Source organism: Cydia fagiglandana, chromosome 14 (genome assembly GCF_963556715.1).
Source record: "Cydia fagiglandana chromosome 14, ilCydFagi1.1, whole genome shotgun sequence".
NCBI lineage: Eukaryota > Metazoa > Arthropoda > Insecta > Lepidoptera > Tortricidae > Cydia > Cydia fagiglandana.
Window position 1 is genome coordinate 17635972 of NC_085945.1, and position 13605 is coordinate 17649576.

The 13605-nt window shown below is 37.2% G+C and overlaps 1 protein-coding gene across 1 annotated transcript; it reads left to right on the forward strand.

The window, feature by feature from the left end:
• The first annotated feature begins 8393 nt into the window (after positions 1–8393).
• LOC134670563 (small integral membrane protein 20) lies at positions 8394–9554 on the forward strand. The gene is made up of 3 exons (XM_063528370.1): positions 8394–8627; positions 8987–9043; positions 9419–9554. Exons 1-3 carry the CDS (start codon positions 8513–8515, stop codon positions 9469–9471), a joined length of 225 nt encoding a protein of 74 aa, XP_063384440.1. The 5' UTR covers positions 8394–8512; the 3' UTR covers positions 9472–9554.
• Positions 9555–13605: the final 4051 nt, after the last annotated feature.

Genomic DNA, 13605 nt, shown 5'->3' on the forward strand with positions numbered 1-13605 from the left:
CAAATACAATGGTATAGGGTTGCCTACGAAAATCCGTTCACAAATAAGGGTTGCCAGGCTTTTAATTAAAATAAGAAGGGAAGACTTTTAACGATAACTCATAAACAGCCTAACTGATCAAGTTTGTTTTAATTTTATTTGATTGAGTTTTTTAAGCAATATTTTCATGATTTTTTTCATATTTTTTGGACAGATGGTCCAAAAGTTAGAAGGAAAAACCTTTTATTTTTCTTTCTAAACGATTATTTCCGAAATGATTCACTTTATCAAGAAATGTTGTTTAAAGACCCCTATTTATTTCAAACGACCTATCCAACGATATGTCACACTATAGGGTTGACGCGAAAAAAAGGTCAATTACATTTTTTTTCTTTTTTTTCCGTTTGATACCTATGTTGTAAGATGTCATTTGATATGAGTTTTAAAATAAATAGGGTTCTTCAAAAAATTTTTTTTTGATAAAGTGAATATTTTAGGAAATAATAGCATCGAAAGAAACAAAATGTACGTGAGGATTTTTTTTTTCGAGGCAACCCTGTGATGTGGGATGTTGTTAGAAAGGTCTTTCAAAAAGAATAGGGGTTCTAGAAGAATATTTTTTGATAAAGTGGATATTTTCGGAAATAATGGCTTTGAAAGAAACAAAATGTGAGTGACAATTTTTTTATCGATTCAACCTTATACAGGGTGTCCCAGAATTCGACGTCAAGCCGTAAACGGTTGATAGACCAAGTCATAACAGTTATCATAAAATTACAAAAAAAAATCCAACTCATGTTCTTTAAAAATTATGGTCACTTTAAAAATTCACTAATAAATCCACACCCTGTAATTATTCAAGATTACACAATAATAAAAAAATTAGAATAAATTATGGAATTTGTAGTAACAAGAGTTAAAGAACCATTACAGGGTGTGGTTTTTTTTAGTGAATTTTTAAAGTGACCATAATTTTTAAAAAACATGAGTTGGTTTTTTTTGTATTTTTATGATAACTTGGTCTATCATCCGTTTACGGCTTGACGTCGAATTCTGGGACACCCTGTAGTGTGGGGTGTCGTTGGATAGGCCTTTCAAAATAAATAGGGGTCTTTAAACAAAATTTCTTGATAAAGTGAATCATTTCGGAAATAATAGTTTAGAAAAAAAAAGGTTTTTCCTTCTAACTTTTGAACTATCTGCCCAAAAAATATGGAAAAAAAATCATGAGAATATTGCTTAAAAAACTCAATCAAATAAAATTAAAACATACTTGATCAGTTAAGCCGTTTATGAGTTATCGCTAATAGTCTTCCCTTCTTATTTTAATCAAAAGCTTGGCAACCCTTATTTGTTACCGGATTTTCGCAGGCAACCCTATACCATTGTATTTGCAATAAAATTACCATAATTTTGATGTATAATTCAAGCGTCAGACAGATGAGTGCAATTATCGATATAAAATCACCTCTTTAAACACGGCAACCACGTAATAGTGACCAGAAAAAGATAGGCAACCTAGTTGATTTATGTTGTACAAGTTGTATACTTTCCATTGAAACTTATTTCGTTCGTCAGACAAATCGGTGAAATTTGCCGAAAAAAAATTATTTCCTAAAATTTATTAAAAATAACCTTGACCATATTTCTTTAGGCAACCCTATTTATTTATGTTCTGGAACATATTTTCTTTCATATTTTCATAATTTCATCCGTCAGACAGATTGGTGAAGGTCGACCATAGAATCGGGATCGTGGGATCTTAGACCACTAAGTACCTACCTACTTAACGTGTATGAAATCATTGAAATTACGAAGTTTAAATAACACTTGCACACTCTAGGCTATCAAAATAGCTGCCAAGTTACCTCTCTTGGTCTAATGACTCCTCTACACGATGGGCCAGCGCCGGCCACTTCAAGGTACGCAGCCATGCGGTTTTTTTTTTTAAATTATGAATGGGCTTACTCATGGCCACAGACTATCCGAGGCGTAGACGTGGCCTACGATGGAGCTCGCCCAGAAGGCGCCTGTTCACTCTTGATTTGAAGGTTGCCGGGTTATAAGAACACGGTAATATAAGTAGACGCCGGCAAGGAATTCCATTCCTTGGCAGTGCGCATAAGGAAAGTAGAAGCAAATGAATAGCAATATCACTTGCTCCCTCTAACGCATAAATGCGTCCCTTGGAGTGGCCGGCGCTGGCCCTGCGTGTAGAGGAGGCGCTAGTACAGTCACCATTGAATAGTTAAATAGCGGCCACCAACGCGGCCAAATGTTTATCGAAGTTGTGTTCTGTGTTACGATATATTTGGCCTCTTTGGCCGTCGCTATCTATTTGACACAGGGGGGCCTACCGTGAAAACCGAAATTCGCTAATTCCGGGGATTTTTCTTTTACCACAGAATAAATAATAGTACTAGGTACGGAAGACTCACTCTAACAAAACGCGTCTGTCACGATCAGCACAGATATGGCCGCTGTGTGGCGACAGCGCCCCGCACGGCTTATGGCAAACCCAAAACTGGGGTCGAACGGATGTACTTTTTGCTACATGTAGCAAAGCGACGAAATCGCGGAGTGAGACTCGCCTGCTTTTACTCTCATTTAGACGTAATTAAGAGTGACCGAGAAAATGCCCGCTATTGACGAACTTCGATTTTCGCGGTTATAGCCCTGACTCTGTACCTACTGCATATATCATATATCGTCTCAATTCTCGAGGAACTTGGTTTCAACAGCGTCTTTCTTCGCTTAATGTGTGACGCGTGTCGCGAGTGTGACCACAAATTACTGTATATCTGTAGCACTCTAGCTTCAAAAATTAAAACATAACTAAATGTTTTAATTTTTTGCCTATACTTGTTTTAAAAACATTAAAATTTCCATCTTATTTTTTTATTGACCCTTAAACAGCCTGAGAAGGATATGTATAAAATATTTATATATAAAAAAAAATGAAATATTACCTATTTGATCTACATATATTCACAATCACACCATTTGTGAGTCATTCCAGCTTATAAACTTTAATAATAATATTATTATAATTATATCATAACAAATCACATGATTCATATTGATACCTTTGACCTTTATGCTTATGATGACTGATGACTGGTATTGTCATAATTAGTTAATTCAATTATAAAATATGCGCATTCATACACTTATGTCCATGAGTCATAACTCATAACGGATACTCCTTATCAATAGATACCTACGTTGTTGTACTTATCAATAGAATGTTTGTAATGAGGTCATTGAAATCTCTACTCCACAATTGCTATTTCATCATCATCATCATCAGCCTACTCTCGTCCACTGCTGGATATAGGCCTCTCCTATTGCACGCCATTGAGCACGATTTGCGGCAACTCTGATCCAGCTCTTGCCAGCCGCCTTGCGAAGGTCATCGCTCCATCTAGTCTGAGGGCGTCCTACGCTACGTTTGCCGATGCGCGGTCTCCACTCGAGAACTCGTCTACCCCAAATGTTATCGGTTCTACGGCTAATATGACCGGCCCACTGCCACTTCAGCTTGATAATCCGGTGGGCTATGTCGACGACTTTAGTTTTCTGACGGATGACTTTATTTCGAATACGATCCCTCAGAGAGACTCCGAGCATAGCCCTTTCCATAGCTCGCTGAACAATTGCTATTTAAAAATTCAAAACATAGTTCTATTTACAAATAATTTGGCCAAGCCCGAGATAGCTCGAGGCATTTAGTGTTCCGTACGGCTACCATCAGTTTGGCATTGACATAAACGATATCGTGAACGTAATTTACTTCCTATAGGTATATCTCTTTCGCACTAATATGTCAGTACGAGCGAGATGCATAGAAAGTAAATTACGTTCACGCCCATGCACGGTAGCGTTTATGTCAATGCCAAACTGATGGTAGCCGTACCGCTCGCATCGTTACATTTTACAGAGGTTGTTTGCCTTTTTTTAGGATACCGTATTCAACTACACACACAGAACAATAGTACAAAGTGTCTAAGTGCGAAGGCCGAAGGCCGAGCTTTAGCAAAATGTCATCACTTTAGCACAGAGCAATAGTACAAGTGTCTAAATGTGAAGGCCAAAGGCCGACCTCCGCGTAGCCCGAAGGCCCGAAGCGTCCAGGATGTCAGTGCTTTAACACAGAACAATAGTACAAGTGTCTAAATGCGAAAGCCGAAGGCCGAGCTCCGCGTAGGGCCGAAGGCCCGAAGCGTCCAGGATGTTAGTACTTAAACACAGAACAATAGTATAAGTATCTAAATGCGAAGGCCGAAGGCCGAGCTCCGCGTAGGGCCGAAGGCCCGAAGCGTCCAGGCTGTCAGTTCTGTGTTTAACCACTGACATCTTGCAGGCTTCGGGCCTTCGGCCCTACGCGGAGCTCGGCCTCCGGCCTTCGCATTTAGACACTTGTATTAATTACCTGTGTTTAGAACTGACCTCCTGGATGCTTCGGGCTTTCGGCCCAATGCGACTTCAGCCTTTGGATCTTGCGACTTAGACACTTGTACTTAAAAATACTTGGAAAAGTTACGGGAGGCGCGCGTCTGTCGGACGCTTCGGATCTTCGAATCGCTCCTTCGGCCTTTGCATTTAGTTAGATTCTTGTAATTGCTTTGTGTTTGAATACCGAAGTCGAGCATCTCGCGAATGCTTGATGTATTATAATAATTTAGAGTAAGGCCAAGCGCGCACCACGATTTTTTCTCCTGCGATAATTTTGTCGCAGAAATGGAACGTATGTGTTTATATGTTAGTGCGCGCATATGCGACAAAAAAATCGCAGCGATTTTAAAATTGTGATTTGTCACATTTTTCCGCGATTGTTCGCGACGCGATTGTCGCAAAGTGAATTGTAGCATGCGGAGTTGTATGGCCCCGCGCGCACTATGATAATAAAATCGCACCCCGGCCGGACCTCAGTCGGCATTTCGCTCTCCAAACCCCAACATCTCGGCACCTGCATCTTCAATGGAGTCTCAAAATGAGACGCTAGATGTTGACCATTTAATTATGGAAATAGACGGGGATCACCTTTGTGTTATAAATGCTCAAAGTCATACAGCAATCGCATATTAAAGACACGTTTCATGACAAGCGACTGGTACGAAATCCATGTTGAGAATGAACAAATCGTCGAGTTTTTCATCGCAGTGCGCGCAGTGATTTTTCTGCGATATATTACAGCGCGATTCTAAAATCGTGTCGCAAAAATTAAAATCGTGGTGCGCGTTTGGCCTATAATACCTTACATGTATACTCCTTCAATTTGAATTTAGAACTCATTACCTTAAATGTATACTCCTTCAATTTGAATTTAGAACTCATTATTTTTTTATGCCATATATATAGACTTTAATATTAATTAGAACTGCTAAAAAACAAGATCGGCTTACTTTAAATATTTCGTCAATTTTACCTTTGTTTCTAAAAACTGTGATATTTAACTGTCATATACTATTAATGTCTTCCAAAATTATTTTCTCGTAACAGGACTGAGGGGCTACCGCGAAAACCGAAATTCGCAATTTATTTATTTTATTTTATTTTGTAAGGAGTACCAACAGCTGCAAAAACATTCTATAGATTTAGGTAACAATACAAAGCCAATTACAGGTACTCACAGATAGAAATGAAGTAGACAATAATATCAAATTTTGCGCGCAATTTCACACATGCTATCACGTTTTATACATTTACAATATATCAAAAAATAAAGACACTTAATTTATAGAACTCAGAACTTATCTAGGATGACTGCTAACAATACAAACAGTAAAAATAGATGATACGTAATAGATACTTAAGCACCCAGACAAATCACAAACCTGCTACTTGAATGTGAAACAAAACAATCGAGATCAAAGTGGGTTAAAAAATAGACTTGCTAATTTTCGCTTCACTGAAGGAATGGAACTATTAAATACATCAATGTCCAAATCTCTGGATAGAATCTCAATTTGCGGGGATCTTTCTCTTTTACTCCAATGAAGGCGTAATTAGAGTGACAGAAAAATGCTCGCAATTTGCGAACTTCTATTTTCGCGGTTATAGCCCTGAATCGTGTTGCTCACCGATCCGTTCAAAAATATACATAAGTACTGAATATAATTAATAGATATTATAATTATACAATTAATACAGAAATGTAATGGTACTTAATGAAAAGGAATATTGTGTATATTGTTTCGACGAATCAGATACTCTCAATAAAATCTATACATGAGGCCAAAGCTGTTCATAAATATTAAATGACTTTATTATCTCTATACGCCTTACTAACTCTATGTGTCCTATTGTGGAAAAAAAACACAACGACAGTCAAGAACGGAATTCTTAATTTGAATTTTTCAGATTTTTGAGATGCCTACTCCATTGGTTGGAAAGCCCGTTCGAAATTGAAACTTATTTGCAATATCATAAGGTCGTATTTTGTAGATGTCTCTCATACTTATAGTAGGTTATTGAGATAAAATTAAATATCCCACAAAAATAAGCAAGCAGGATTAAACTTTGTGTCAAAGACATAAGTCATAAATTTCAATGCCAAAGTTTTAACTAAGGATGTTTCTCGCTAAATATGAATTGACCAGTGTAAGCATCAGTTAGCTAGCCCTAAGCAACCAAAGGTCAAGCTGCAGTTGAAAAACTAATAAAGATAAAGTTAAGCTGATAATTTTCCCGCCGTCTCCATGCTTCTTTAAGTTGGGTATTGACTGGTCAGCTGCCTGTCAACTATAGTTTTCGCGAAAATCGCCAGGACAGAGGTGAAAATTTTTGTATGAAAACTTGCAACTTTAAATGCATTTTTTGACGAAACTATTGCAGTCTAAAATGAAGTCAAAATCAGTCCATCGACTCAATTTTTTGCAAGCTTTCTAATGGTACCCCACACGATTCTTACAAATGAAAAAAGTTTCAGCCTACCCCTCTCAACCCCCTAAATTTCCCCCTTTAATAAGAAATAAGCAGTTTTGACTTATTTACAATATGAGTGGTGGTAATTGCTATAACTGTTCCAAATTTTAGGTTTCTATGTCAAACGGTCTCTGAGAAAAACGTATTTAACTGATTTGCAAGACCGAAGTGATCCCATAAGTGTTCCGTAAACAAAGTTTTGTACGGAACACTAAAAAGTTTTGTACGGAACACTAAAAACTGACTAGTTGTTATCGCCATGTACTATTCTGATCGCCTGCCGAGCGCGGGCTAGTTAAAAGGCGCGCCCGAGCTAGCTTACTAACCATGATCTCCAATTACACATAGTCGCTACGCATCCCGCGATCTGCAGTTCTGGTTAGCCTGAGACCTCGCGCCTGCGCTCGCGCATAGCAACTAGTATAATGTTCTCGCGTACTTACTTGTGTAAGTCGCTGCGGGCAAAATAAATAAATAAAAAATGTATACCTACCTACATATTTATTTTTGTGTCAATTTTGCAGTAATTCAGTAAATTTGCACTTAATATTATATAAATATGTACTCGTCAAGATAATAAATTCTTAGTATAAGTATGTTTAACTCATGTAAGTGAATTGTAATATTCTTATGAGTAATAAAATTTCTTTAAACCTAAAAAATCTTTTAACACTAGGGTTCAGTCCTGAATTCCCGATTTTCAAAAGCTGAATTTCTATTTAAGGGTGGTATTCTATTATCTACCCAATTTCTTTGTATAATGTGTATTACATCTCACATTTTGCTAAAGAGTGAAACGCACTGAGGGGCTACCGCGAAAACAGAAATTCGCAAATTGCGGGGATCTTTCGATTTTCGCGGTTATAGCCCTGACATTGGACAAAGAAATTGGACAGGTGGAATACCACCCTAATAAGCTGCCCGTTGCACCATTAGCTAGGGTTCTAAGTGACAAAAAAAGGTCGAACCTTTTTTTTTCTTGATTAAAGCATGAAACTTGGCACAGTTGTTCCTTATATCAAAACAAGCCGATTTCGATCGGTAGCCCGAAGGAGCCTCCCCTCTGGAGCCCGAGAGGGGGGGTCAAAGTACCGCTCCGTCCGGCTTCATTCTTAAAATTCTAACAGGCCCCGTTTAGCTAATAGGTCATATTTGGTATCAATTTCGGATAACGTAGAATTCATTTCTGGTATAAAAAATTAGCGATTTGTAGAAAAAATTAAAAAAAAATCTCCCTCAATCTTAACAGTCCATCGGTGGACCTTATTACCTTATGCCTTTTGTAATGACGTCCACCCATATTATAGGGCCGGGCCTTTTCAACACCCATAGAAAAAAAAATCGCACCATTTTCTACTGACAATGATTAGTTGGGTATGTTTCAGTATAGCTTTAGCCGACTCGACTACAGAAAATTGCCCATCGGACGTTTTAATTTTTACGCCGTGACCCGAACAGGTTTAATACCTTGACGTTGACGTTTCAGTGAGAAATGACATAACAAGTAAAATAATCAGTTTGTCGTTATAATACCATTTTTGTGAATTAAAGCTGTTTTAGAAAAACGTATGAAATAAATTAGTAAGAACAGAGAACACTAAACAATATGGCATTATTCAAAGGCTGGCGGTACGCCGCCTTCATCGGAGGTTTTGTGGGAATGATCGGACTGACTCTGTACCCAATTGCATTTAGCCCAATGATGGACGCTAGCGAATATAGTAAGTTTTTAGCAACACAATGTTTATTTTACAAATTTTGCTCACGTAGAAATCAATGTCCTGTTAAAACGAAATGAAGCTCTCAAAACACAGACATAACCTAACTTGTAGGTCTAACAAAAGTTTAGTACAAGCATTGACGCGCCCAAACCCCATAGCGCTTACGCGTTTAGGTTGCACAATTTACGCTCCGATTCTATGGTTTGTTGTCAAAACGACAACAACTCATGGCGCAAAATTTTAGTTCTCTGTGCTGCTTCTATACCTATGTAGTAATATGTTATAAGTTATTAAGTTTCTCGCAGCCAACTCAATAAATATGTTAGTGAAAATTTAAATTTAACTCTTCCTTGTTTTAGAAAGCATTCAAAAGGAAGCTAGAAAGAATATCAAAATTGAAGACATTCAACCTGGTAGTAAGTATAAATTTAATTTAAATATTTGTTCTCAGATTATCTTGGCATATCATATTAGGAATGATGCCTTTAGGCTGCAGTTCCACCAGAGATGTGCCAGGAAGAATAGCGAGGGATGTGTTTTTAAGAACCAAATATTTGGGAGACTGAGTTCTGCTCAGAAAACATAAAAACTCAAAAATGCACATTTTCCCAGAGATAAGACCTAGACCTAGACCATGTTTTTGCCCCCAAACTCCCCCATATAGCAAAAACACAGGAATTTGTAACCATAAATCTAAGAGATTTTCTAAAGAAAAGTCTTTGGGTCAACATATTGTGCAATAATTGATATTTAATGTGTAAAAGATTTTATTTAAGTATTTTTGTTTCTAGATATGAAAGTGTGGAGCGATCCCTTTGACCGTAAGAAACCTCAGAGCGAGTGAATATTATGTTACCTGTGTAAATAAGAGTAATTATACTAATTATGTTAATTGTTGTTGTATTAAAGTTTAGTTAATTAATAGAATGATATTTATTTATGGCCTCACTTTCTTCAACCTAGCGTTTTCCTGACCTATACTTCGTTTTTTTAGCATTAGAAATTAGGTAAACAACCTTGATGTGTCTTTTAATTGAAAAACACATTTTAAAAATAAGTTACGGCAAATATGTAACAATTATGAATCTAATATGATCATTTATATTCTTCTGCTTTCATAAGTAATAGTTATTGATTTTAAAAAAGTGTTTTTCAATTAAAAGACATGCCAAGATCGCTTACCTTCTTTCAAGTTCTTTCTAATGCTAAAAAAACGAACTATAGCGCCAGGGTCCGCTTTCCTGCTCACTTTGTTCTATTCAAATCATTTTTGATGAAAAATTCAAAATTTGCCATTGAAATTTAAACCTATACTGTAGAAAATATGTAGTTGATATTGCGTTGTTGAAAAATTTAATGAAAGAAAGCAAAAGCAACTCTGTTCCATATGGATTTAAATTTCATTGAACTGAAGAGGTACTATAGGTAGGACCTTGGGCATAGAGGTACAATAACATAGAGATGACACGGGGGAGGGGCCAAACGACCGAACGAGATGCACTTATGGAAATTTCAGTAGGAGTAGCAGAGAAAGCGGTATTATTGCTTGTCCTTGTCACAGTCTCACTTTTAGTTTGTTCCCCACCAAAAATTTAGTATGGTTTATGGTGGGCAACAAAAAACCCGACCGAATTACGTAGATTGTTTTTGGTATGTTGTCAGGAATGTTAAAACGTGTTTATAATATTGTCGCTTTGCGTATGTTTTGTCCCTCACGGAGGCACGCGTATAGCTCATCTATGTAATTCTAGGTCTATGACCTTGGGACTTAGGAGGATATTCAATTCAGGTCAAAACTTCAATAAAAGATATAAGTTCACGCAGTTTAGGTAAATAAAGTAAAACCACAAGTTAATATAAAGAAGTTTTTATTTTAGAATTTCCAAAATAACCTATTTGGGAACCCCGCATGGAGCCCCCTAAAACTTTGTACAAAACAGTGGAGTCCCTGTTGCATGCAATTTTGTAAAAAAATAAGTGTCCTCTGAAACTCCGTGACATTGTATTTACATTTAAAATCTGCTATTCAAAGCATTCAAGTCAATAGTTCTTGGGTACTTTCAGCAGTAGAAGTTGCTAAGCGGGCGAGGTGTTCAAAATGATGATGACGCGACTTTAAGGGGTATCCAGACGGGACTGACGAAATCTGTCGATTTGTTCAGGAAAATAATTGGTCAATCTCATCTAGCGTCCACACGTACACAAATTAAATCACCAATTTGCATTCTACTATGAAAATTGGCATTTTTGTGTCCGCACCTGCTGATGTGATCGGGGAATCAAATTGGTATTTGCGTCCGCACGGCCCTGTTCGATCGGAGAATTTCATCAGATTGGCGATAAATTGTCTCGTCTGGATACAACTTTATTGTTAAGAGAATACTGGGCCATACTGAAAGTCTCTGGATTCTGATGTATGAGACGATTTATTTTTTCTATGTGGCCTGTCCAGGAATTTTCAGTAAGCCCTAAGTAAAAGCGTGTGAAGGAAACTGAACACCTCGCCCGTTTAGCAACTTCTGCTGACTGTACTTGGACATACAAACAGTAACCCTCTTAACTGTACATCGGTGGACCTTATGCCTTTTGTAATAAGGTTTACGAACTGTCAGTTAACAGTGTCTGCGATGGTACTTGGATATACTACTCCCAAGTTGTTGGCCATCAAAAAGTTGCTATGCAATGTATTTTTTTAACCATTCAGAAGAAAAAGAATCATAAGTATACAGGAGTTGCCACCAAGCTAACAGCATTTGATTACAATTTCTTGCTATATTTGTATAAAAACTATAATAATCAACCATATATTTACATAGTCACAGTGATATACCTTGAAAGCGAAATAAGAAAGAGGATAGTGGTCGACAGTGTCTCCATACAAACGTACGGCGCGATTCGGGAAATGAATTAGAGATGCACTAGATAAGATATAGTAAAGATATGTGACGTTCCACGGCAAAAGGTACCATTGCCCCGACTAAATATTGGAGCGGCGTTAATAATAAGCGTAAGCGCCAGCCGCCATAAGGTACCTTTTGCCGTGGAACGTCACATATCTTTACTATTCCATGTCTAGTGAATGTCTAACGGCGCGATATTTTAAAGTTCAAATCGCGCCGGTAGTCTACATAATATTAATATCCTGAGGAAAATGGCGACTACGTTTGTATGGAGAAGCGGTCACGTGACGACACCTTTCCTCTTAAGGTCTTTACACTGGTTTTTTGACCGGCAATTTTTTAAACCGTTAAGGGTGGTTTCCACTTTTTCATTAAGCAAAATGTGAGTCGCAAATACAGATCAAATATTGGACAGTCAGCAGCTGACGTGACTAAGCAGGCGAGGTGTTCAAAATTACCTTGGCACGCTCTTATCTCTTAACAATATAGTCGCGTCAAGATCATTTTGAACACCCGGCCCGCTTAGCAACTTCTGCTGCTGACTGGACAGGTGGAATACCACCCTAAGATGCATTTTAAAGAATAGCTGGTGAAGAGAGTGTACAAATGACGATAAGCCTCCTCCACACTCGTGCGCGAATCGCGGCGCGAAGCCGCGAACGCAAGTGTGGCGTCGATTTTCGCGGACAGCGAAATCGACTCCACACTCGCGTTCGCGGCTTCGCCCGCGATTCACGCGCATAGTCTGGAGGGGGCTATAGAAGAAAGTGTTTTACAAAATGAATAAGTAGATACCTACGTAGTGATTGCCAACTAAACAAATAATAAATATTTCTGTTTGTCTAAAATAATTTGAAGACCAAAGTTGAATTTTCTGTTTACCATAAAAATGAGCAAATGCAAGAGGGTACAATAGAAAATAGTTATTTGTACAACAAGAGATCAAAGTTTGATATTTCTTCGAGTGCTTATTTTGAGTCCCGTGGAAGCGAAAGATTCTATAATAGATTCACGAGCGTAGCGAGTGAATCTAATTTAGAATCTTGAGCGTAGTAAGGGATTCAAAAGCGCACGAGATGTAAATAACTTTGATCTCGTGTAGTACACAAGATTTTTCACTCTAAGCAGTGAGAACATACCTAGAGGGACAGAGATAATAGAACCCAATTATATCGGACTTGTATTAGACCCCGCATGTTGAAATGACATTTGACTATAAAGGTCTCTCGAATGACATTTTGTCTCACTCAGTGAGCAAAATGCGATTTTGCTCACTGAGTGAGACAAAATGACTCAGTGAGCAAAATCGCATTTTGCTCACTGTTTTTAAGAAGCAAAGTACCCTTGTTCGAGCTGCTGAGGTGAAAAAAATATTTGAGCTGTGATGAGTAAATATAAAGTCTGTCAAGCCATTCCGTCAATAGAAAAAAAGCGGCAAATTTAAAAAGTGTAGGCGCGAAGCGTTATTCGTTCCATGGAAAATTTGAATTACGCGCCTTATTCTACTTACAAAGTGGTCTGACAGGTTATAGTTATTAATTTATAACATGAACACAGATTACATAATTAAAAATAAAAACTGATTCTATATCACAATTTTTGGTTTAAACTAAATAAAAATAACAAAAATGATTATTATAAGTAATTAAATGTTTGCAAGGTAACATAGAAAAACCATTCATTCAATGTGTTACATTATTTGAAAATCTATGTTATGAAATATCGTCACGTTTATTGAACCTCCATTTTATTCGAAAAATTCTTAGAAAACCGTGACATCTATGTATCGTTGTCAAAAATGAGTATGAAAAATGGGAATGCAAAAGAACTAAAATATAGTATAATATACGCCAAAGCGACTCATTTAATCATTCAATTACATTCCCTTAAAACCATGCATTCAAGTTTTCATTCACTCATTTTTATTGCCATAGCGAAATAATAGAGCTTGTCTTTTATTAAACCTAACTTTAAAAGCCCTAGATCACATGTTTACATTAATCTAAACATAGGTTTTCTTCACTATAAAAATCGAAAACCCTATGTGTTTGTTTTACATAGAACACATTTTTGATAAT